Here is a 27641-nt window from a genome sequence, read left to right as displayed (position 1 = left end):
AGTAAATCATATAGGGAATGTTTGATGAGTGCTTTTCTGAGTTTTTTGTTTAAATTAATACAAGTACATATATGCATGACAAATTTCATCGTTCAGTTTAAATACTAGCTAATGCAGAGGAGAAAACATTTCAAGGCTTCAATGTAAACTGCCTTAATTTTATTTTTATTAATTTCTCACCTCATCAAAAGGCAATCCTACAGTTTTACATAATATTTTCCCCTCAAAAAACCAGTTTTGAAGCATAAAATCCACCTTATTCCTATCAAATATTCAAATTATTATTTATCCTCTGACCTTAGCCTAGATAAGGGCAGTGTTTTGGAGTACCTGAATAGGAAAAAGCGCATCTACCAAAAAATGTAATTGGCACTTAATATAAATGCCACTATTTCTTAGCTTAAAGTTTAAATTTTGTCTTGGCTCAGAGAGAAATTCAGTTTATCCAATGAGTGGGAACGAAAATTGGAAAGTAAATTTTTATGGGGTAGTCCAGATCATAAAATGGCACCATTGCATGTAATACTCAATTAAATGAAAAGCATTTCACGTTGTTCCCTTCCAAAATAAGTCAAACGTGGACTTGTGTGGAAAGGTCTAATGTGGTTTAATGCCAAATCCAAAAGTTTCTACAATATATTTTTCACAAAACTAAGGGTGGATATGAGATATCTTTAGATGTGAAATTGAAAATATGAAGTCCTGCGTTGTTTATTTGGAAGAGTTTACATTTCATCACAGATCATGAAATAACTCATCCTTTTTAATTTTGGATTAGGTACCGAACTTTGAAATCAAGTACCATGCATTTTCTTAATTAGTAATAATATCATGAGATGACTTTGATTACAACTATGTTTGTGTTCAGTCAGTTCTATCTCATAAATGGTTACCTACTTATTTCATTAAAACAATGCCTCAAAATTTGTAAGCATTAAATAAATATAAACCATGAAGTGCATAGTGTGTGTGTGTATAATTTTATTATATATATATATATATATATATATATATATATATATATATATATATATATATATATATATATATGTATATATGTATATATATATATATATATATATATATATATATATATATATATATATATATATATATGTGTGTGTGTGTGTATATAAAACAAAATTTATCCTTTTAGTATACTTCTCTATTAGCTTTTATACATTTGAACCTTGATATCTGCCATGAAGTTTTAAAATCAATGAATAATATTGAGGCAAAATATAAAATGACTCTTAAGTATTACTTTAAGTATATTACTACCAGGTTTCCATAAAATTTCCTAATTATTGAATTCCCAGTTCTATGTTTTTCTACCAGAATTGCAGGACCAGCTGCAGAAAATAGAATATGACATACATAGTTTGCATGCTACATAATATAAGAAGTAGTAAACACTTTTAAACTGTATTCTGCTGTAAATATTTTTCTTTCACATATTAGTTATATCCAAACTACCACAATTTGTAATAGGTATTATTTAGAACTAATACTTTATTTTTCACCAATTAATTGTATAATTCAATTAAAAATAATAGTCTGTAAAATTAATCTTTTGTGCATGTTTTACGTTAATTCCATATCCTCTTAATCATATAAATTCCTTAAAAAACCCCTCATCATCATCACATGTTCCAAATTGCACTTCCTACACATGCATACTTCTGAATTCTGTTGCTGTTTTAAGAATTTTCTTTGGAACTTTTGTATAAAGGTTATTTATACAATGACTAAAATCTCACTAATCTGTCAAATACTGTAAAATTTGCCATATCTCTCTTGCCTTATACTTAAATCTGCTTTGCAGCAGTGCCTGAAGCCTCAATCACAAAATTGAATGAACAAAATGTGGAAGGTAAGATTTTCGCTAATTTCCAGTAGTCATATGGTTTTATCAATTTGAATAATTTTGAAATTAAATAACTTCTTGATTGATGAATTTCATATCTCACATAATAAAGGCATGCATTTTAAAGGAAACTTACTAAATTACAAATAATTTCTAAATAGGAAAAAATAATGTTATATTCATATTTATTTGCCTCTTATAGCATACTATAAGTATGTAACTATTTAATTCATGAAAATTAAAGTTCGTGAATTTTAACAACAAGAATTGTAACTATATAAATGTTGTTACAATAATTTATCCATTTTTGGGGCAGGAACAGCAATTGGGGCTCAAGGACGAATGAATGTGGAAGCAGCTCGATTTAATTTGGCAACGCGAATCATGAGTAATGGAGTGGAGGTGATTGTCGCAGGTTAGTCAAAGTATAAGAAAATATATAACTTTCATAGGAGCTAATTTCAAATAACTTAGAATATCCCATTTTGACCAACTGGCAGATGATAAAATCTCCTTAGCCTTTTAGTAGCTGCATTCATTTAAAATAATCAGCATTACTTTCATCTAAAATTGATTGATTGTCAAAGAGATTTAATTTACAGGAGCATATCATGGCTCTTCTAAAAAAATCACCGTCAAAAAAGTGGCAACATTTAGGGAGCTGAAATTTAGCGATTAGCAATATCTTTTGCATACATAACAGTCATTGCAAGATATAAATCATCACAACATCCACCAGAGTTACTATAAATTAGAAATTACATATGAAAGCCAAATGGCAATGGTGTAAGAATTTATAAAACATTGAAAAGGAGAGATAAATTAGGTAATTTCAAATTGAAAATCAGGAATCTATGCCTAATGAAGTGTTCTCATTCATTGAATGAATTTTTAAATGACAAGCAGTTGTATTGTATTATTATTATTGCAATTAGTAGGGTCAATGAATACTGTGGTTCCAATCAATGAGAACACATCATGAGTTTCAAAATTGATGGTTTATTTCAGGGGATAAGACAACCCTACCTGGAGGTCCAGATGTACTCCGAATTCTGTCAACAGCATCACGACCCATCACTCTTGCTCCAAGCACACTGACTGACCAAATGCATTTGACACTCCCAACAGCAGTAGCTGGTGGGGCAAAACCACAGGTATAACTTACAACAAAAATCATTTTTATGGTCAATTGTTGAAATTGTCAGCTAATACTGCATATCCCAATTCAACAATCTTTCATAAATAGATTTTTGATTGAACATCTTAGGAAGCAGAAACCTGGTCGCCCAAATAAAAGTCAATGACAATTCAGATAAGATATTGAAATACTCCAAAAATTAATTGAATTCAGTTAAATAGATTGGATTTACGTATGTATACATTTTCCAAGTTAACATAAAGTTTTCCTTGAATTTGTGGCACATCATTCATTGATTAACTTCATTCAGCTGATCAAAGAGTATGATATTTGATAAAACAGCAAAAGCCTCCTTTCAGTGAAATGCTATCTTATTTCTTGAGAGAAATTTTTATGAAATATTTTCTGCAACTAATTTTTTTTACACGATTTTTCCGCAGGGAGATCAAGAAAGTCTTCTCCTATCTCTGCAATCACATGCAGCAAATTTTGTCACAAAAACTTATGCAACAACATATACATACCTGACAACCTTTCTTCAAGGAAGCAGTACAGTTGTCTCAAGTAGAGAAGATGTAATCACCAATGTGGTCACTGAAGAAGTCAGGCCTACAAAAACAATTCAATATAATCCTGCTATGTCAACCAATGTGAATGAAGCCCTTACATCCAAGGTGGATAGTCCACCATCCTTTGTTACCAGCACATATCGGACAACATTTACTTATCTCAACACTATTATAGATGGAGAAATACCTGTAGTTCTAACTACACGCCAAACAGTGGCCAACACAGTGACATCCCCAGCTAATCCATCGCATAACGCTGGATCCTCACCAGAAGAATCAGATTCAGGATACTTACAACCATCAGAGCCAACAATGTATGACACTAATACCTACTTCAACACTTTTACCTTAACTAAAACCTTGTCAGATTCTGCATCTGGTGTGAAAGTGATAAGCACAGAAGACATTTTGACGCAAGTTGTAATAACGGAAGCCTCAACACCTGCTCCATCTATTGCAACTCCAAAAATCAACCCTACCTCTACAACCAACATTATTAAGACTTATTTTGTCACGTACACTTACTATAATACATTCTTAGAGAAGGGTAGTACAGTTGTAAAAACTAATGTGGCAACTTCTTCTGATGTTGTAACGGAGAAATTTTACCTCGCACCTTCCAAAACAGCATCAGGTTACAAGACACCCAGTTTGACAAATGTGCCAGTCACTAATTATAAAGATCAAAATCCAATAAAAACAGCAGATGGACTCGCTACACTGTTGCCACCACTAAGCGTTTATGCAACTAAAACTTACCTCACAACTTTCACATATTTCACAACATTGTTGGAAAATGGTCACACAGTTACACGCTCAAATACCAGGGTATCAACCAATTTGGCTACTGAGGCAATTACAGCAGGATTAGATTCTGTTTATCTTGATTCTCTCCGCAGTTCCTTCTCAATGCAATCAGCAAATTCTCCAATCATAACAACAGTAATGCTCTCAGGGACTCCAATGGAGATTACTGCATTTCAAGGATCTGCGATAGAGGAATCAAAGACCCCTGCTAATGTCCCAAGTTCTCAAACTTTACAACAGATAAGTGCCACTAAAATAGATGAATCAAATTCGCAAATTATATCACCATCCAAAACAACTGATGGAAATGTTGTAGTTGGATCCACTATTATATTTTTTGATGATATTGCACCGCAAGAAAATGATAGTGAAAATGTTGATGAACCAACAGCAGCTGCCTCTTCACACAGTGAAGTAACTTCAGATGATGATGAAGAAACGTTACATACCTCCAGCTCCTCAAACAATGCTGCCCACACCGATACCCCTGAGTTTCTATTAAGCAGTTTGTCATCATCTCCTGTAGCTGAAGATGATTCACATTTGGATGAAAATAATTATGTGTCAAGACCTTCCATATCATACATAACCAGCACAATAACCGCATCCACAGTTGTAGCTAATGGAAATGGCTTGGCAACTACTCTTGTACCTGGAGATGCAGTTATAGTCTCCATGCAACCAGATGGGAACGTCTCATTTATTCCAGTGTCAGATCCTTCCAATAAGAACCCAGAAGGTGCAGTCATTGGAGCAGGCTCTGGAGCGATTCAATCAGTAGGGGGCACTGGAGGAGGCCTCCTTGCTGCTGCCTCAGGAGGTCCAAACCTTGGAGTTGGTGATCTAATTAATTTGGGATCTCTTTCTCTCAATGGTCTTAATGCCCTGGGTCCTGTATTCAATGCAATGGCCGGACTTATCCAAAATAATCTCAAGTCAACACCCACACGCCAAAACTACACAACCACACCTCGCCCACCCCTTACCACGCCACGCACTCCTCCTCCAATAGATCTCCCCCGTCCACCTGCTCCTCAATCCGCCCCCCTTATCCGAGATCCAGTATACATACCTGTCGGGGGTCTGGCTTCATTGTCATTGCAAAATTCAGATGCAGTTGCTGCTGAATCCACCAATGGCGAATCAATAGAAGCATTTTATGGGCAGCGTTTTCCTATTCATGGATTCCCTGACACACAAGAACGTCGGCCACCTCCATCACCTGTAAAACCTTCCATGCCAACCACTTTAACACTTGACAACCCTCTTCTGCTACAGAATGGTATTCCAATACAGCCAGGCCAAGTTATTACAACTAATAGCGATGTAATTGTTGGAAAGCCTTCTGTATTAGGTCCAAGGCCATCTCCCAATGGAGGAGTTCCACAATTATATCCTCAAAACTATGCTCCTCCCCCCATGCCCCCAGTGCATAACCAACCGGCACCAGTTTTAGCCCCCACAAATCAACCGGCTGCACAATATCCTCAAAAACCTGTGATTGGGGCACCCCCACGAATAAGGCCAGGAAATGATGTGCCACCAGAGATGAGGCCACCACCTCCTCCACGCTACCCATCTTACTCAGGAGTCAATCCAACACGGGTATCAGTTGTTTCAGGAGTAGAAACAGTCTTTATAGGCAAGCCATTACCTCCACATATGGTTCCTGAGCATAATCCTCCTCAATCACCTCACCTCATTCCCAATCATGCATCCATCCCAACAGGACCACTCAGAGGAGACCTCGGGAATTATCAGCCACAAATTCATGTTGCACCCCCAATAATAATAGGTTCACCACTGGAAAATCCAAACCCGCAACCACCATTGCAATACAATCACAATACTATTGATCGTTCGACAGGTTACAAAATACAACCCTCACAATCGTTTAATATTCCAATAGATGCAGTCACATTGTCAGTTGGGTCTGAAGCCAGTGCCAATGGTCATGACACAGGAGATTCATTCCTTGATATCAGGGCACCATTATCGGGTACTCGGCCAGGGAGTGTTTTCAATGCTGGTGAACCGCATTCAGGACCGAATTCCGAAGTACTTTTAGGGCCACATTCAGGGCTGCACTCAGGGCCACATTCGGGACCAAATTCAGGACTACATTCAGGACCACATTCAGGACTACATTCAGGACCACAATCAGGACCATATTCAGGACTTAATTTGGGAGCACATTCGGGACCACATCTGGGACCACATTCGGGACCACATTCAGGAACATATTTTGGACCACATTCGGGACCACATTCGGGACCACATTCGGGACCACATTCTGGACCACATTCTGGACCACATTCTGGACCACATTCGGGATCACATTTGGGGTCACAATCAGGACCACATTCGGGACCACATTCAGGACCACAGCTCACACTTGGCCAGGCTCAGGTGCATAAAGTACCAATGGGCACAGGTGGAGAAGTAGTCGTTGAAATTGGACGACCACCAGTGACAGACATTTTGAAAACCGATGCATACCCTGAAGAAACACGCATTATCACTAACGAGGAATCATCTGATGAGAATCAAGGAGTGGTCCACGAAGAGGAAGAAAATCTATTAAATGGTCAACCTATAATTGGAGTTCATGGGCCATCAGAATCAATTCTGCACCCAGGTAACATCATTGTGGGACATGGAAGACCACAGAATCACAAACTTCCTCAGGCACCTCAACCAAATTACTATGGTCTACAACGTCCCAACCTCCAAACAGGAAATAAGCCTCCTCCTTCTATAAACCATGTGCATCGACCTCATTCTTCCATTGGTGCTATACACAGACCACCGCCACTCTCTGCTGTATATACAAATGGTCTGAACACTCATGCAAGTCCTTCTGACCATCTGATGCCTCCACCACTTCCTCGGCCTAGCACCAATCCACCTTCACAGCCAGTTATACCCCATAAAAATGAAGGTCCTATAATTATTCCACTTAATCACCATACGGACAATGCACCTCCAGGCAATGCTTACAAAGCCACTGAAAAACCATTCACTGATGACAGTATTCAGCAGCAATGGTTTAATGGGAATGATGATGATCTTGAAGACCCAGAGGAAGCGGAGGGAGCACAAGATGGAGAGGTCCTTCAAGAGTCAAATAATCGCCCTGTCAGGCCAGCACAATCTGCCCCGGCACATTCACAAGAAAATAACAGGCCAAACACCCTTCCTGAAAGCCAAATAATCAAAGAAAAACCATTTTTACCTCATCCTCCCAATTTCAATGCAGATAATCATTTCCAAAAACCTGCTCATAATCCTGATGACAATATTCCTATTCATATTGGAGAAATATCCAAAGTGACACATAGCAATTCTTCAAAAAGAATTAATGATAACAAAGTACCATCTACACAACCCCAGCAACAGTTCACTCTACCAGGAGCTCCACCATACCGTTTTGAAATACCAGACATGCAGCCTCCGCATTTACCACCAAAACCACCCCAGTCAAACCCTAACCAACCATCTAACTCCCAGAGACCTCCTCCAGGAGCAGTAAATAGACCTGCTATCAGGCCTCAGGATTACAACCCAGATTTTCTTGATAAGCCTATAAGAATAGTATCACGTCCATTGCCACCAACAAGGGCACCGATTGTTGATGCAGCGTCTATACAGGAGAATGCTGTGAGACCAGAAATTTCAAGGCCTCCGGTAAGAGTAGTAGTCAGACCAGTAAATCCTCACCGTCCACGGCCTAACTATCATAACCATCATCCAAACCAAAACAGACCATCACAAGTATGGCAAAGACCTCTGCGCCCACTAAAACCTCCAGGTCCAGTACATGTCTTACGAGTGCCCTCATCATCTTCTCGTGCAACGGCATGGCAACCATCGTTTTCAAGTACATCTCAACAGAAGGACATTACTTTCACAACAACATCTCAACTAGACATTTTAATTCAACCAACTCGTGCAAGTAGTTTAGGCGATTTCACTATAAAGGAGAGCATCCATCATGGAGCAATGGAGCCAATCAATCCTGCATTCTCGGCAGAAAAGGAACCCCATGCAATTATGTCGTCTCCATCTTCCCCAGAGATTCAGGTGGAAAGCAGTGGAGGCCCCATTGTATGGGATGGCAATCAATTCACTGCAATGCCAACAGCTGAACTTCCGTCAACCAGTTTAGGTTCTAAATTAAATGACATTGCTGGGCCCACCATTTTGCTTTCTGGATCCTCAACCATATATGGAGGTTTATACTCTCGCTCCACACCAACCAAAAATCCATCATCGGAGACAGCAACCCAAGGAGATTTATACTTATCACCATCATCCCACGGGGTGATAACGGGAGGGAATGGCCGACCTGCTGCTGGACACAGCAATTCTTCACCTAATCACTACAAGGAGGAAGAAGAAGAACTTGAGCATGAGTTTGAGGAAGGAGGTCTAGGAGCAGCTGGGTCAAATGAGGCTGCTACAAGTATAGTGGTTGTCTCAGTCACAGCAACCCCAACAACTCGTTATGTGACAAGAACACAAACAGAAACACGAACAGTCACACAAACAGTGGTAGAGAGTCATCCAGGAAGCCCTCCACAGACTAGGACAGTGATTGTTACTCAAACACTAGAACCTGAAAAGGCAAGGCCAGTAACTATAGTATCAACAATTGTGGGTACAGTTACAGAGGTGCATACAACTGTGGAATCAAGCACTACAACTGCAGTTACCACTGTCACTATAACTGCACCAACTCACTGGATTTTGCACACAGTAGGGTATGATCAGGGCCACAAACCAGAGGATGCATCTGCAAATGCAGAAAATTCACAAGGGGAATTGGGCAGCACATCAAAACCAGTAAATGTGGTAAATAGTCATCCATCTGGTGCATTCTTTGATGTATCATTTCCTTTGAGGCCATCCACATCTATAGTAAGCAACATAGAAAATGACTTGCATCCAGATTTAGGAAATAAAGATAGTAACTTACTGTCTAAAGAAAAAAAAGAATCTGTGTCATATGACATTGAGGGAGGAGAGGGTGAAGATATTAGGGAAGGGTTTGCAACAAATATAATTGCCAATGAGGCTCCACGGGGAGAAGACAATTACCTGCAATGCAAACCAGAGTGTGATGCAATAAGGAATGAGATTTGTGTGGTGGAGGAGGAAGGAGAAGGGCATGTCGTCGAAGGGCCACATTGTGTCTGCAGGCCTGGATTTGCAAGACTATTCCCAGATAGACCATGCATGCGTGAGTACAAAATACCATCTTAATTGCCCAATAAAGCATACCACATTTGAAATTTTTATTTTTGCAGTAGCTTCCAAGCAAGATAGAAGCACAAAGAATTGCTTAAATCACAAGCCCATTCCTTATTAATTATTTTAGAGCCACTCAAATTTGGACAATAATTTATCATTAAATTCTGTAATACAATAAAGCTAATATCGATTTCAATGGTAGCTCATTTGGACCCCTAAACTAACCATTGTCTGGCATTTTCATTTTAAATAATTAAAATACTTATTTTTAAGATTCACCTTTCAAATTGCCAATTTTTCTTTTGTGTTAGTAAAAGATAAACACACAGATGTTCAGATGCATGCTGTGGAATGGAAAGTCATTGGTGACACTAATATAGAAGAATGCTCTTAGGTGGTATTATCCACAGAAAATAATTAACACGTGTGAAGAAACATTGAAGGAAAAAGAGATAATAAATTAATCATCTTTTTCGCTATTTGTGTAAAGTCACTAATATTGCCAATGAAACCTGCATATTTCTATTAACTGGAAGTATTAAAGTTGATGCATAATCAGAATCTATACTCAATGTGACACCTGGCTTCTATACTGAAATATAACCATGGTGAAGACTTAACATTATTTGTGAAATAATGAAATTAGTGCACATTGCCAGCACAATCTAAAAATCTTTAGGGGAAAAGATTTTTTTCAACTTTTCCAAAAACTTCACTATGAATAAAATTTTCATGCCTAGTTCTATAGATATGCATCCTTAAAAAATTTAACCTGGGTATTTTATACTCCTTATTCACACCTTAAGCTATTTCTGATTTATTGAGTGATACAAATGTAATTTTATTCTTTCCAGCAACTTACACTTACCAATTAAGGTTACTCCTAGATCGAATTGGTAAGCATAGGCTTTATTATACCACTGAACTGGAACAGCCACAAACTGAAGAGTTCCAACAGCTTCATGAGAGTGCCCAAGATGCCCTGGAGCGAGTTGCCATGCAGTCAGATCTCAGGGATCTATTCCATGGTATCTCAATAGCAGCATTTGAATCACCCTCTGAAACAATAGAGGCTGCAGGAGACAATATAGCACATGCAAGCCTTAATGAAGGCAATGGCAATGATGAGAAATTGGTAGCTACCAATGAAAATGAAAGCCCTGTCCATAAAAATGAGCCTGAGAATGGTGTCATAGTTAATTTTTATGTCAAGGTAAGTTTACAGTACGAAAAACACCCATAATTTTTAATGTCAGCACACTAGATTTTATTGCCATATATTTTATCAATTAAAGTGGCAAACTTCATTATTTGATTAACAAATGTATTCCAACATCAATGACAACCTACAAATGGACACTACACTTTTGAGAGTTACCATAAAGGTACACAAATAAATAAACATTGTTTTAGAAGGCACTTGATTTAAAGCTCTGAAACCCATATATTCCTCATGAAAGTTTTAAAAATTGAAGATTTCACTGTGTTAAATGGAGGGTGATTAAAAAAACATGAGCAAAAATTAAAATTACTTAATAAGCAGTTACTTAAAGACCTGCATTAACAAAATATAAACAATACAATTGCATTTATTCATTTTATTCATTATTCCCACAGCTATCTGATAACATGGATCCAGATAAGTTAAAGGAGATGTTTGAAAAGACATTGAAACAGAGTAATTACAGTGTCGGAGGAACAGAACTGTTTGCAAGACGGAAAGAGGGTCTTCTTGAAATTTATGGTAAATATCCTTCCTACAATAATCTTACAAGAAAAACATTAAACTATGTGAGAAACACTAATATCGTCTAAGTTGAGTGGAGGGTCTAAGGATTTTTAAGTTTCCAACTGTATATATAAAATGAAAAAATATATGCTATTCTACTTAGAAAAACTGAAAATTGAAAGACATTAACATTTTACAGATTTTGATGAATGCAGTGACCCTTATTTTAATGACTGCTCTGAACTTGCTGAATGTATGAATCTTCGTGGGACATACACCTGCAGTTGCAAGGAGGGCTACGCTGATTTATCAGAGAATTTAGAGTTTCCAGGACGAATGTGCTCTGGTACTGAAAGTTTATACTCCTCATACCAGTAAAAGAGTTGATGTACAATTTTGAAATTGAATCCCCGTATTATTTCCTACTTAATATTTCAAAAAATTTTGAGCTTTATAGATTTCATGTTTGACATGGGTTGAATATTTTAGCAGTAACCTATTTTCATGAGAATTAAATTTAAAATAATATATATATATATATATATATATATATATATATATATATATATATATATATATATATATATAAAATATATAAATATATATATATATATATATTATATATATATATTTTTATATACATATATATTTATGTGTATATATATATATATATATATATATATATATATATATATATATATATATATATATATATATATAATATGTCATTTATGAGCATAGTTATCTAAGATTTGAATGAAGTGAATGCCCAGCTTCATATTTGATACACTATGCTCTTTGACTAAAATTCAGTCTTTATTTTATGTTTATCTTCAGGTTGTATTCTACCTGTTGAAAGCGTATCACAAACATGTTTGATATACTTCAGTTCTGATCACTGATGATTATTACAACTTTCACAGTTCCTTATATTTCACAGGAAAGTGTTTAACAAACATAATCTCAAAATTGTGTAAAATACATACATGTCTCTGATACATGAAAAAGTCTCAATTTAATCCAACACTTATTAATTATTATTGTGGTTTGCAGCTGAATTTTTAGGTTGTGAGCAATGCAAATATCATGGTCAATGCTACACAAACACCAATGGGGAAATTGGATGCAAATGCTTCCAATGGTATACAGGAGATAAATGCCAAATTAACCTAAAAGGTAAATTATTTAAATTGAGTGAATATGATAAATTTGTAATTTTATAAATGTTATTTTTACTATAACAATGATTCTTCTCTCCCTCAATAGTATTGCTGATCGCTCTTGTAACAATTGGAGCCATACTTCTAATACTGGTCTGTGTTTGCATTATGTTTGCTTGCATGAAGAGGAAAAAAACTGATAGAAGACACACAGGTTAGTTAAAATCTGATAGTTTGAACTCATGAAATCTAATAATTCTAGGTTTATCACATTACCTTTGGAAAATAAGGAATCCACCAAGCATTATATGTCAACAGAATATGTAGTATCAATGGAAATTAGTGGGTATCTACATTATTAACTAGTAAAAATATATCACCTAAAAAACATCAAAGATATACTAATAAGATATTTTATTCTGCTAAAAGATTGCACTTGACTAGCATGAACTTTGCTACTTGGTAATTTTAAAACATAAAGAAAGGGGTGTTAAGGATGATTATATAACATTTACCAATTAAATCTGTATTTGTTTGCACATTAATGCAAAACAGAGAAAAGCATGCCCATAGCCAAAATGATTACTATAAATCTCTATGAAATTAAACAGAATTATTGTATTGGATTCTTTTTCCTAAAATCATTTGGTTTGTTCTTCATCCAATAGGCCAAGGATAACTTTTAGTAGTAACATTAGATGCACTTAATACTTTCATGAGGTTAAAAATTCTACAGAAATAGGAGTCAATATGAATGCTAATTAGTGTCTCCTAATAACCTGCATGTAGTTTCAAGTTTCAGGTCTATCTTTGGGGTTGCTTATTGATATTCATGGGACAAAATACAACAACGTCAAAGAAAATTTGTAACTTCATTTGCATTTAAAAAGAACTCATCAGGAAAATATTCCTGCATTTTACTTTGACTTTTCCTCAGCTCCTGGTTTTATGAGATACATCGGACCTCCTGGAATGATTAAGGGTGGAGGAACTCTAGACAAGACCGCCATGATACCAGATACCAGCAGTGAGAGTAGCTTTGATGGTGCATTGCCACCTCCACCACTAACCTACCTACCAGTTGTACACCATAGACTTGTAAGTATTCCAATTTGAAATATACTTACTGATATATTGTAAAAACTGAGGAATGATTGAAATTTGAAATAAAATTTCAGGGCACAATTATTTAAAGTTGATATGGAAAAAAAATTGTTTTGAAAATGATTTTCTGCAGATAATGATGAATCCTGGAATTTTCACTCAATTACCCATATTATTATAATTTTTTAAATATGGATACTCTACACCACAAACTTTGTTTATTCCTACATGACACCACATACACAATTCTGAGAATTGCAGACATTACCTTACTCACAGTTTACTTTAAGGATGGACATGTTTTCTTTCTCCATATACTTTGCAGTCTACAAGCACACAAGCCTCCAAGAAGAAAGGGGAAGGTCAGCCACCAGAGAGGAGGACAAATGAAGTGAAGACTGCAGCACCAATGGGAACTTCAACAATGAATACAGGATTCACTGAGCAGGACAGATCTTTGACAGTTATGATACCTCGAGCCAAGTACAGGCCTGCCCCGCCATTAATAGCTACAGCTGCTGCATCATCGCCGATGACCTCATTTGGTGTGGTAGTGTTGGAGGGGGAAAATCGAGAGAGAAGAGTCTCTGCTGCTAATGAACAGAAACTGCTTGCTTTCCTTGATGGGACAGATGTGCATGTAAGCATCAACTTATATTTGATTCCATAGAGGATTGAAAGTGCGCAAATTTTTAGTCAAAAATGCTTATAGAGCAAACTGAATGGTTCCATGAGAATTTTCCCTTAATTGAAATGTTCATTTGATCACTTATTAAACATTACAATGTTTGCTGCTTTATAGGCCCAAGGAAGACAAAGCTCACCGACTAAACAGAAGCAGATTGGGCCAACAATTGGCACTCACGAAACCTCAGGGAACTCAAAAAAAGTATCCTCAAGCAGGAAGCCATCAACAGGTATGATATTCCCTATGTTGACTCAATGATTTTGAGCAATAGCTGGCACAGCCAAATTTGAAGACTGAGTTATTACATTAAATTAATGCTATTTGCAAAATTTAAAAGTTATTAAATCAAAACTAAACACTTTAAAAATTCTTATGTTTCAAATCATGATATAATTTAACAATTTTCATTTTATTGACAATGCCAAATTTCAAATATGTAATTATGAATCTTGGTGATCGGGATATTTACTTTCCCGCATTTAAGAATATCATCAATTCAAAGAATCTAAAGTAAATTTATAAATTTAAACTAATGCTTGGAATACTCTCAACTAATTGCGATTAAACACAGGAGCCCTTGTGTCTGCTGGCTTTGAAGTATCTGCCACAGTAGTGAAAGACAAATGGCCCACAGAGGGTTCAGGTAGTAATCAATTAGAAGACGATGCTGATGATGCTTCAGGAAGAGGGATAGAGGGACATTTGCATCACACACTGGCAAGCAATGGGTCACATTTCACAACTCTAAGAACTGGAGACAGGTGATTATCATCTCTATCTTTTGTAAATGAGATTTCTTTGAATATTTACATCCCATAAATTCAATGAAGAATTAACAACAGTCATTGCTTAATAATATTTCAAGTATATACATATAAAAAATGCCAGCCAACTTATTCTAGGGAAAAGGCTGAGTAGTACAGTACAAAAGTATGTCCAAGAAGGCATTCTATTGCTATGAAGTAAAATTATAAACAAATGAACTCATTGACATTATTTTCCATTTTGTAAATTTTGGAAGCACATATGATTTTAATTTAAGTAACTATGAAATTAATTGCAGGACTGTGTCTGAAGCAAGATCTTATGATGAAACTATAGTGCATCCACCCAAAAAGAGCTTGTTGCACAATCCTCCAAGTGCTTGCGGATCAAAGCCATCTTCACAGAATGGCCTCCACCACAGCAATGACGTATGTATATTTTTCACAACTCAAATGAAGAGTGATGAATCTGATCTGATGGAAAAGCCTACATTACCAATTAATAATGAAGATTGTACTGCATTTGTTTGATACATGAATACCCATGATTATCATGATTTTTCATGATGCCAAGTGTGTATCCAATGAGTAGAGCAATCACCTAGCAGATTTCGATCCTATTACATAAGTGATAGACTTAGGCCATGGTTAAAACTCTTTTATGAAAATAATCCAGCACCTGAGTCATCTCCTTTATTTAAAATAAATTTTAGCTCCTTTAAAATAATCGTTTTTGGCTCCATGAAAATAAATTTGTTTTCCACTTCCTTACATACATAGCCTAGTAATTTTTTTGTTGTTAGCAAAATTTTGCCTTTCACCAATTGGCTACTTCGGGTAATGATATAGATATAATGGTAATAAGGTAATAAAGAACAAAAGGTAATAAGACAACCATACTCGATCAGATTCCCCTTGGCCATTTTAAGATCCAGGACAAAAATAATGTTAAATTATTAGCTACCTAAATTTCAGTTTTCAAAAAACTAAAAATGAATTAGAAATTAAAAATTTCAGGTCTATTATGGCAAAGAGCCTCTATGAATAATAAGCAAAAACTGTAGCTTCCAGAACTCCAAAGCAGGGATTCCATATAACAATTTTTCCAACTCGCAGGGTATTCATAAAACCTAATGTTTACTTGAAATACATGAATTGACACAGAGAACATTTATTTTTCAGGAGGCACACACAATGGCAGAGAGGGATGTTGGATCCACATTTCTCATGCCACAAACGCAGTTATATAAGCCCTCTCGGGTAAGTTAAAATTTCCAAATAAAAAAGGGATTCGGGAATCATTATTTTCTAAATTGAGATAAGTAATCTAAACAGAGATGTTAAAATTAAGATAATTTTGAAACTATATTGAAAGATCGCTATTAAAAAAGTAAAGAAACTAAATGAATCATGGAATTCATAGTATTACTCTGCTGAAATAAAGAAGTAGGTAATAGCCTACTTTCACCAAACTGTATTAAATTATAAGCTTGGTATTTAACAGAAGCGTTACTCATTGGTCAAGGATGATGTCATTTGGGCCAACACTGATTGATTTGGATCAATGAAAATTTACTCCCATCATCTTATGCGTGAGGTGAGGAGATACAGTACAGAGAATATGAAACAACAACTTTTTCTCATTAACTGGCCGCTCAAAACCAAAGTAAAACTGGGAATTCCGACGCTGAAAGAAAGTTTTCAATTTATACAGAGGAGGGCTTAACATGTCAATGCATTTCAGTTCCTACTTAGAGGTAACTTTAAAAGCAGTTCACCAACTATTAGATAGAATATCAAACTGTTGATCCTCTGTTAAGAAAATTCATCATTTCATTGAACCTAAATACATTAGTGTTGGTTTATCTCTTTCCTTCCTCCCTATAATGGAGTCATTTCTTTTTGATCAATATTTTCATAGAATAATTCTGTAATCTAATACAATAGAATGCTCTCATTTGTTTTTCACATCTTCCAGGGAAGTGACAATTCCAACTTCGATTCACTATGATTATTGTGCCATGGACAAATATTGAGCAGAAAAGATTTTGCCAAAGTTTTTGAAGCTGATGGATAGTGTGTGTCTTGTGTTGGATTGAGTCAAATATTGTTTAAAAAGAATTCCGTACAAAAACATGATATGATTTAATGCTATATTTGGCTCATCACATTCATGCTATTAAGCAATATATGTGTTTATATTAACACAAACATTATGACAATATCTCTGCTCCAATTCTACAAGACTTTAAAAATTTGGAAAAGTGGAGACTTAACTGTGATGAATGATAAGGTTTTTATATTTTGTTCGAAGAAATATTATAACTACATTATTTTATCCACCAATCATGGATTATTCAATTTTGTAAATTTAATCAGGAAAAACTTAAAAACCTTCTAATCAATATAACACATAATGAAAGACACAGTGACATTTACATATGTACATTAAAACTCAATGTTGTTAAAATAAAATGTATTCTGTGAGCATTTTAATAATTTATGATATAAATAATATTGATTTTTATATCTGATTAAGTTGTTTGATGTGATGGTATGTTTCTGAATGTGTGCATATTACATTTTCAATTTCCATGTAAATAAATGTATAATTTATGAAAAATAGAACTTATTATAGCCTGTATAAATTTGAACCATTTATGACTCCTGTGTGCCAAAAATGTGGTCTGAAACTTTGAAAATTATCAGTTGTCACCATCTAGTATGGTAAGAGTACAACATGTATCATATTACAAGACAATAAATAACTGGGAGTTCCAATAAAAAATATTCCTTCATTACATAATCCAACAATCCTATCAGTGAGATACAAGCCTCAATGAGTGTAGGGGCAAATTATTATTCATAATTCAGAAAAAATCAATACAATCCAAAAGCTCTTTTATAAACACTGCTTTGACTTGAGACAAATTTGCAGTGAAAAATGCAATTTATATATCTATTAAAAATGGCATATGACATTTAATTTCAGTTTATTTAAGGAGCTACCAAGCGTAATTAGTGGCCTATTACATCATGTAAAAACATTTCTAGCAATTTTTTGGTATACCCACAACCTGAATATTTTTACATTATTAATATGTGTATTCACACTAAAAAATTTATTTATTAATGAGCATAAATACTTTTGAGTGGCAATTTAAAATGAACATCATAAGAAAGAATGTTTTCATAATAAACTCCCAAGTGATACTTAACATGGTCATTTCAGTGATAGTAACTAAACTACCAGTCTCATTAGTGCACTAGTAGTATTGACAGCAAGTTTAAGCCCTGAATTTCATTACTTCATTTGTTTGGAATTTGATTCTTATCCTATTACATAAACATATTGGTCCTGTAATGCACTCAACAAAAATTTAATCTCAGTCTAACAAAATTACTGCTTTATCGGCTGCAAACCATAATTGCATAAATGACTAAATTAACTCCTTAATAACTTCTAGATTCCATGCCAACCTTTATTCCTAACTCAAGTCCTATCCATACCACTAATGACATTTCTTCTGCATATAAATTGAAAAACTTTGACCACAACAGATATCCCCATCTTTCTACCATCCAAATTCTCTCTCTCTTTCTCCAACCTGTGATACGTCATTTGTCAATCATAGTTAAGGCAATTTATTTTTAATTAAATGCCATAATACAAAATGCTTACATTACATGAATTTATTTTGTTGGGAGAGTAAATAAATGCTATGAGATATTCATAAAAAGTTTATTGCCAAAATTGTATTAAAGTCTTAGTTTCAAACTCTTTGCATACGTTCCCAACCATTTCAATTATATTAACATCAACAGGATGTTTTCCTAACATGGTAGCGTATTTACCCAAACTAAGGATGCCATCACAAATTAGAGTCAGTTAAGTATCCTCACTGTAATTTCAAAACACTGAAGAAGTCATACTTTTACTAACATTAAATTTATTTGTTACATAAAAGGCACAGTATTCACACTTAAATGTCATATGAACTATGAAGGCAGGATTAGATATTCACCCAACAATAATTTATATTCATCATTAACAAATTTAAAATGAGCTGTGAATAAAGTAGAATTGAACTATGGATCCAAAATATGCAATGACATAGTAACAATACTTATACAAGATGATTTTTAAAGACTTAGAAGTGACTTTGACAGATGATCAACATATTAGCTTAACATAATGGCAACATAATATCCACACCTCCAATTGTATTTGAAAAAAACATTTCGGCTATGCATTAAATGAACAACCCAACAAAACAGACCAGATATCAACAATGCCCAAAGCTAGGGCAAGAAATTTCTGCGGGACCTACTAAATGTCTTTTCAAAATCCTAATAATGAACTAGTTTTATGAAACCAAAAATTTAGAAACTTTTAATTTTTTAAATTTTTGGAATAAATTAACTTGAAGGAAGAAAACTAGTCAAGTTATACACATTATTAAAGTCATTTGAAGAAAAATTTAATAATTAAGAGTAAATTATAATTGTAATTTAAAATTTTAATAAGTTATTCATATTTCCTTAATTCAACCACATTAATGAATGTTGGTGTGATGGGAGAAGGTAGAACTCACCTAAAACTAAGCCCAAAGGCATGCAAAATTCACATATCAGGGTAGGAGGGACAATTCCTTTCCCTATGCACCCTGTGGTTTCCCAGGAAGATCTGGTACCCGAAAAATAAAAAATTGGATGAAACTGATGGTGTCCAGGAGCATCTTTCGTAATGGAACCCAGGCTCTCCAGTCATAAGCCCAGCATGCTATCCACTTGAATGTGATGCACATTTATCTAATATGAAGCTAATTTTCATTCCTTGGAATTTCACATAATAATCTACATTGACTCAATAATATCAGACCTATAGACTTAGCTATGCAGAAAAATATTATAAACAACAGGACTGAAGCGGATAAAATAATACTTTGTAATTCCACAGATTTCCACATAAGAATGAACGGATTCCATAAAATAACGCCTGAAACCATCGATTATAAACAGGACTGAACTTAATCCCACGGAAGTGAAAAAGGGAAGGCCTATAATTGCCAAGCTGACTTTCCACCTTCCTTCATGTGAAATTTTATAATTGTAACTACCACCCTCACAGGTTAACTCTCATCTTGAGGACATGGCAACTTCAGCCAAAAATTGACAGTGCATCTACAAAGGACTAATAAAAATAACCAAAAGAGGGCTTTTCCAGCAGAAAACTTCTAATATCATATGAATGACATCATGTCACCCAAATATAATATATCAGCAGGTAGCAGGAGTGTTTTTTGCAGAAGATAGGAGACCCCACAATGTATATATAACAGAGGAAAAAGTTATTCAAACAACAAGGGGATAAATTCAACTAAGAAAAACAAATACTATGTATTCCATCCACTTAAATATTGAAATTAGGCTGAACGGGCAAACCAAAACCCATCAAGAAACAAGAATTAAGGCATTGAACACTCACAAAATTGTTTGTATAAACTTGGGGAAATGCAGAGAAATTTCACTCCCTTCTTTATCCTACATGTATTAGGAAATCTTAAATAGCTAATTTTTTATCATATACAGTAACATGAACATCTATGCTATTCATTTTTTAATAAATCTTTGACAATAACATAAGAAATCTCAGGTTCTGATTCATAGTGTGTCAATTAACTTGTGGTGGGGTGTCAATAACTGTTTGCTGGCCATTTAAGTATTCACTTCAGAAGGGTTACTAGCTTACTTTGAATTATGAAGAAGGGCCTAAGATATTACTATGATACTAAGTTTCACTTGAGAAGTGCTAATGAAAATGAACCAAAACTGAGCATTACAGTCTAATAACCATTAGCAGGGAATGCTTCACATTGCACAAATGCTGCAAAGCTTGGTAGCCTTGCATAACCTTCCTTTAATGGCTTTTAACATTTATAGAAATGCCTCATATGGTTTAAGAAATCACAATGGATGGCATTGGTCACATAAAACTGGCATATTAAGGAAAAGGCATGCTCTTTAAACAATTGATACTTGAAATGTCACTAGCACAAGGGGCGTGACATTAAAATTACTGGCAATAACTCAGCATTGTAACTAGAAGAGGGTGATAGCCAAAACAATAGTCAACATATAGGTTCAATTCTAAATGAGCAGGCAGAGATAGATGTAATGAAAACTAAACAAGTAACTCCTACACTGTTCTGGGTTTATATGAACAATGTATTCAAATGGTATTACTGGGGCTTGTTATGTTGATTATGTGCATGAAAAAATGATTTTCTCATATGTATAGTTGAAACATTGATCTAACCATTTGCATGCATTTAAAAGGGGTAAATCTATTGGTATTTCTGCATATGATGAGGAAATATGAGTTTCACAGGCAATATAGACAATGAGAGATGTTAAATATGAAACGGATCACTATTTGGTAATTTACAAAATGGATCTGGGGAGTTTGAAAGGAATTATATTGAATTCACTGAATGGTACGTGGAAATCGAGCATTTGATGAATGAATGGTGATGCCTGATTGGATAGGAGAGACTGTTGAATGCAAAGAAAGAGAATACTTGTAACTAAAACCAAGGAAGCACCAAAGTTAGCACATGATAGCAATGGGAAAAAGAATATATGCAAAAGGGTCAGAAGGAAAGTAAAGAAGGACTAAAATAGCACAGGGAGAAAAATTCACAATAGTTTTCAATTAAAAAAGACAGCATTTTGAAATTAGTAAAGGGAACAAGCATACCTAAAATTAGATATTTTTCAATTGTGCCACCCTGACAGAGAACAATATGAAGGGTGTGTATCTGGAGCTCATCATAATCTTCTCCTTGGAATATAAGTAATGATGTAATAACAATAAATTTTATTTATCTGGAAAACATACAATTTTTCTTTTTGAGAAAACTTCAACATTTAAAAACAAGTTAGTAAAAAATATCTGCAAACATCAAATCTTACACAATCCACACAGTCAAGTACGAGGTAAATAAAATACGCAAAGAAAATAAATAAAATGACAGTACATGTCTACTTTGAAAAAAAAATTCCTGGTAAATAAATGTTAAAGTGTATAACATTTAGACCTTAAAAATGCCACAGTTATTTACTGAAATCTGTAGGAAAACATTTCTGGCACCTATTCAATTCAACCAACAGTCATAATTCACAGTAAAAATATGTATAAAAAATTTTTCAGCATGCTAAAAATTTTTCAACAATGACAGATATAACAAGTACCACACAATTACCATCCTGGTATTATGTCTGACCGAAATAAGACTGATATACCATTCCTAAAGATGATGTTACGAAAATGGCAAAACAACACCACCAAAGACCAAATCCAAGAAGACCTCGGTAGACCCCAGTAGAAAAAACCTGTTAAATATAGAAGTAAATATATTAAGTTTAAGCATTTATTGATTTATTTGTTTATTCATTCATCAATAGATGGTTGAATATCACAATAGATATCATCACAAAATATTAAAAACACAAAACAAGAGTACCTATATACATATAACTTGAAAACAAAGTCACTAGGGTTAATCTTAAAAAAATTCACTGGCTGAGTAAAAAGGTTTGGACTATAACCAATAATGCAGTCTGGTTTAGAAAGTTTCCGTGTTAGACCGACGAGGGCAGTCAGAAAGTTCTTGGCCTTGCCCATGGATGGCATCATTACTCACATGATTTTATTCTGCCAGGATGGCACAAATGTGAGTAGATGCCAAGTGAATTTGCAAACCATTCCATCCGTGGCAGTTCGCTGAAGGCAGCCATTTGAATCAGTTGCAGTGGGTGTGTCATTAGAAATGGAAAAAATCGAGTATTGAGCAATGATAAAATTCTTCATAAATGAAAGTTTAACGTGGACCAAAACAGGATTGTAAATGTGTAAGGGGAATTTTCTCCTTTAATTTCCATGATGAAGAAATGGATTGATAAGTTTAAACATGGCCATGAAAGCCTCCAAGATGATCCACATGAGGGATGTTTGAAAAGTGCAACCACACAGGAGATCATCAAAAAAGTGAACAATATAATTTTGGAAAATCAGTATACGAAAGGGTGTGAAATTGCTTATACTATAGGAATATCAAAAGAAGGCATTTTGCATGAAGAATGGCACAGGACTAAGCTTTGCGCAAGATGGGTGTTGGGTGTGCTCACTGTGGATTAAAAATGCATTTGAATAACACTTTCTTCACAGTGCCTAGTGCGCTTTACAAAATAAGTGATTTTCTGCATCTATAAAAGACACTTGATAAAAAATGGATACACTATTACACACTAGAGTCAAAACAACAATCTATGCAGTGAATAGAGGCCGATTTTTCATCTCCGCAGAAGACAAAGATGATGCCATTGGTGGGAAAGGTCATGATGTCAGTTTTTTGGGATACAAAAGGAATTCTGTAGATCAACTATCTTGGAAAAGGTAAAACAATAGCTGGGGAATACTATTCTACCCTTCTAATGAAACTGGGCACAATTTTTTTTGTGTTTGTACACCCAGCTTGCAGAGGAAAAACTATTTCCATCATGACAATGCACCTGCACACAAAAGTGTCTTGGTGATGGTTTAATTGAGGGATTTGCACTATGGAGTGCTGTAATATCCACACCATTCCCTGAATTTGGCTCCCTCAGACTTTCACCTCTACCGAAAACTCAAAAGTTTCCTTGCTGGTCAATGTTTTTCATCCATTCAAGAAGTGACTGTGGCTGTAGACAAGAACTTCTGGAAGACCACTACAGGGATTGAATAATGGCACTGCAACCCCAATGGATGAAATGTGATCATGTTGAAAATGAAATTTTTTTTAAAATATACACGTTATCATTTTTATCATCTGAAAAAGAACTTTTCAGATAACCCTCACATATGCAAAACTGGTAGTTTATTAAAGAATGCAACACCAATGCATTAAACAAAGTCTTAGCCATGTGAGAATATGATGCACTTGGCATACGTTTGTTTCTTGTTTAGTAATTATGCACACTGGTATGGTAATGGTACACTGTCACAATACAGCTAGCAATAAACAGTATAATGACGTGACCTCTTGAAACTTCATTGCAGAATACTTTGAGAGCTTACTTTGTAGGAGAAGGGCAGATTTGAAACTGGAGGATTTGCCCCTGAGTCATAACACATAATAGATGGCCATAGAGAAATGCATTGCATAAATTTACCAGAAATTCTCTCAATAGCAGTTTTTTCAACTTTCTTACTTGGAACATGAGCCATGATATTTTGAGATATTCAGGGATGAGACTGAATAGTCCAACATTATGGGGCCTGAAAGGGGAACTTTTTGAAAATTTTGACTGGAGGTCCTAAGTTGTCATTACACCTCTGCTTACATTGAGTCTCACCATATATTGGTGTTGAGCTGGGGAATATATGCATTCCAAAACTTAATAAATAGGATACAAAGTGTAATTCTAAACTGAACCTAATACATTGCAAATTTATAAATTCATGTCCTGAGGAAGAATGCCCTTATAACAATTACAAAGGGCCTTTATGTTCCTGACAGTACGACTTCACCCGTACTGAAATTGTGCAGTACCTACTTAATCAATTATTTATCCTTTTCTGTGATTGGAAATAATTATTTTAACAATAATTTTAAGAGAAAAAGACTTTTAATTCGCTCACCTGCTTCAGAATGCTAAGGGCCAAAGTGAAACGCCTAGCAGATAATTCTATACTTTCATCATCCTCTGAAGTAAGCTCTTCAAATGAGCTATCCTCTGCAGAACACTCCTCTTCCACCAATGGATAACCCAACCAGCTATAGCCACCTTCAACAGTAAATAACAGAAAGATATGATAAACCAAAACTTAGTGTGAAAATATTTCATATCCATTGTGAAGGCATACATATTATTTTCCACAATTTGTAGGCAAATGTACGAGGGTCATCCGGAAAGTAGTACCCGTTCGTGCCGTATGAAGTGCTGACGACGCGAGTAGCCGCTGGACGAGGTCAGATAGCTTCAGTGGCTTGTCTGCCTTCTCTGAGCCAAGTTGCGTGACGCTAGCATTGCCTGTGTTGTTTCTGTGATTGTTTACAATGTTTAAAAAAATTGAGAACGCCGCCAGTTGTGAAGTGAGGGCAGTGATTAAATTCCTCAATGCAAGAAACGTTCGCCCATGTGATATTCATCGCCAATTAAAGGAGGTGTATGGAGACAATGTAATGGACGAGTCGTCTGTTCGGCGGTGGTGTCGCAACTTCAACATGGGGAGGGGGAACACACACGACGATGAGCGTTCGGGGAGACCGTCTGTCATTACAGACCAACTGGTGAGCTCAGTTGACGAATTCGTGAGGAACGATCGGCGCGTCACAATTGATGACATCTGTGAGCATTTTCCCAATGTTTCTCGAACAATTGTTCATGAAATTGTTAAACACCATCTGCATTGTGCAAAAATTTGTGCAAGATGGGTCCCTCGCGTATCTCAATGAGCTGGCGGCGAAGGACTATGCAGCAGGAATACAGAAACTTGTCACACGTTATGACAAATGCCTTAATTTGCTTGGAGATTATGTTGAGAAGTAGTTTAAAGTATCCTCTTTCAAATAAAATTTTTTATGTTTGTTAATATTTACTTTTGTCTTTTTATTTCACGAACGGGTACTACTTTCCGGATGACCCTCGTACAAGGTGCCTCGTTCCACTGCAGCATGAATATGCTGCAGTTTAACAAGATACTAGGCAATGCACAGAAATGCAATGTGCTGCAGCCAAATACAGTTGAGGGCACTACTAATTTGTTCTCCAATATAAATGCATTGATTTTATTTCTGCTTTCCCCTTAAAGCCATCAATTAGGAAATGAAGGCACCCAAAATTAACATCACACATCTCAATGCACACAGATATTCGCTAACAACTGAATTACATGGAGGTAATTTTAAATAATACCGGGATTTATTTAGCATTAGTTTAAAAAACAGCACATTTTGGCCTTTAAAATACCCGGCCACGGGGTCGGGATGAATAAATGATTAAAAGTTAGGTTTAAATTACATCTAATCAAAGCACAAAATGTTCATACAGCAAAGAGAACTTACCCATAGTTTTATACATTAATGTGAAAAATAGGCACATTAGAAGAGGCGCCACATATTGTAGAGTCACCACACATAGGTAATAGAAAACAGCTGCAATCTGGAAGAAAAAAATAGCATTCAATTTGATTCATTGAATGAACATCAGCATATACTAATATAAATATATCTCGAAAACCTCTTGAGCAAATTATTAAAGAGGTACTTAACTTGTTGTCTCATGGGCTCTGTAAGGAATGATTATTTAAGATCATGTATGAGTCAAGTGTCATGCTCACCAATTCAGGATTACATATTGTGATTTAGGAAACTCAATGTCATTTACAGGTAACATCAGGCAATGGGAAAACTGTAAAATTAAAAAGCAGTACAATAAAGCGTGGGACTACAGAGAAAATCCTACTCATGCCCTTAAATACCCAAGAGTATACCGTAAATGAACTTAAAATCAAAGAAATCGCCAAATTGGGGAAATTAAAGTTATATTTAATCAGAAATCCCAATCACTAGAAATTAGATTAGAGTTTATTGTGTTCATGCAAGCACCAAGATAATTCAGACCAATTATCTACATTTAATTTTTCACAAAAAAACATGATAAAGGTTAAATGCATTGCTTTTGTTTTTCTTCAGTGATTTCAACAATTTTGCTGCATGGTTTCCTAGGTTTTAGGGACAATGACAAAGTTTTGAGTGCATAATTGTGTATAAACTGCATAAAAAAACCACATATTTTTCAATTATCAACAAAATCATATTCTCACAGTTTTTTTGGCTTTCCACAAATAAATCATGCGTGGATAAATCAGCTAATTGTTGATTGTTTCCATACGTCTTAAATAGAAACACAAACACTATGGGTTATTATAGCTTGATACTAATATATACGTGTGTTTTAAACTTTATGAGTTCTCTGGAGCTTTGTCTCAATCTGTCTGGGATTACTCTCTCACTCCCAGCATTTCCATAGAGCAGAGAAAAGAATGAAAAGAGGCCCATCTCTCTGAGAAAACTTCTGATAAAGCCTTACAACAATATGAGCAACCCTTAAGTAAAAAATCTAGTACTTTTGTTTTGATCCAGGAATAATCATCAGCTCATTCTTTGAGAATGTCTGTGGCACACATTTAGGTCTAAGCTTATCGTATATGACAAAGGATAATTAGCCATCAAAGATAGGCTCATGCTCGATAACATCACTAAAATCACAGCTCTTTCCAATGGAATTTTCACTTTTTACTTTACTGGCAAAATGATTTAAAATTCAACAACGGAAGTTGGAGTTCTTCCAAAAATCTAGCTGGACTTTGTCAACCCTATGGCTATACTCATCAAGCACACCACCTGGTATTGTCCACATGACAGTCACAATTTTCCCATTTATATATTACTATACAGAATTTTTATTTGTTAAGAACCATACTTAATGGCTGCGTAGGTTTTCGCGGCGGTGG

The 27641-nt window shown here is 35.2% G+C and overlaps 2 protein-coding genes across 2 annotated transcripts in view; one reads left to right on the top strand and one right to left on the bottom strand.

Annotated features, from left to right (window-relative positions):
- LOC139690005 (serine-rich adhesin for platelets) overlaps positions 1-17167 on the top strand; it is a 28757-nt gene extending 11590 nt beyond the window's left edge. The window contains exons 6-22 of the mRNA XM_071587175.1: positions 1826-1873; positions 2184-2282; positions 2876-3021; positions 3446-9623; positions 10489-10706; positions 10818-10847; positions 11252-11378; positions 11563-11709; positions 12417-12539; positions 12630-12737; positions 13461-13621; positions 13953-14267; positions 14430-14544; positions 14887-15076; positions 15379-15508; positions 16262-16339; positions 17058-17167. Of these exons, the coding sequence (XP_071443276.1) occupies positions 1826-1873; positions 2184-2282; positions 2876-3021; positions 3446-9623; positions 10489-10706; positions 10818-10847; positions 11252-11378; positions 11563-11709; positions 12417-12539; positions 12630-12737; positions 13461-13621; positions 13953-14267; positions 14430-14544; positions 14887-15076; positions 15379-15508; positions 16262-16339; positions 17058-17090 (8246 nt within the window). The 3' untranslated portion in view covers positions 17091-17167. The remainder of the gene's footprint in view (positions 1-1825; positions 1874-2183; positions 2283-2875; positions 3022-3445; positions 9624-10488; positions 10707-10817; positions 10848-11251; positions 11379-11562; positions 11710-12416; positions 12540-12629; positions 12738-13460; positions 13622-13952; positions 14268-14429; positions 14545-14886; positions 15077-15378; positions 15509-16261; positions 16340-17057) is intronic.
- A 1667-nt stretch (positions 17168-18834) lies between these two features.
- The window catches only part of emei (transmembrane protein 161-like emei), a 33986-nt gene continuing 25179 nt past the window's right edge, over positions 18835-27641 (bottom strand). The window contains exons 11-13 of the mRNA XM_071588247.1: positions 26191-26287; positions 24765-24910; positions 18835-22474 (exon numbers count right to left, since the gene is read on the bottom strand). Coding sequence (XP_071444348.1) covers positions 22355-22474; positions 24765-24910; positions 26191-26287 — 363 coding nt within the window. The 3' untranslated portion in view covers positions 18835-22354. The remainder of the gene's footprint in view (positions 22475-24764; positions 24911-26190; positions 26288-27641) is intronic.

This window comes from Hetaerina americana, unplaced genomic scaffold (assembly GCF_022747635.1).
Source record: "Hetaerina americana unplaced genomic scaffold, ioHetAmer1.1.p SCAF_3, whole genome shotgun sequence".
Classification (NCBI taxonomy): Eukaryota; Metazoa; Arthropoda; class Insecta; order Odonata; family Calopterygidae; genus Hetaerina; species Hetaerina americana.
The sequence above is the reverse complement of the archived record's forward strand: the minus strand, read 5'-3'. Positions and strand labels throughout refer to the sequence as shown.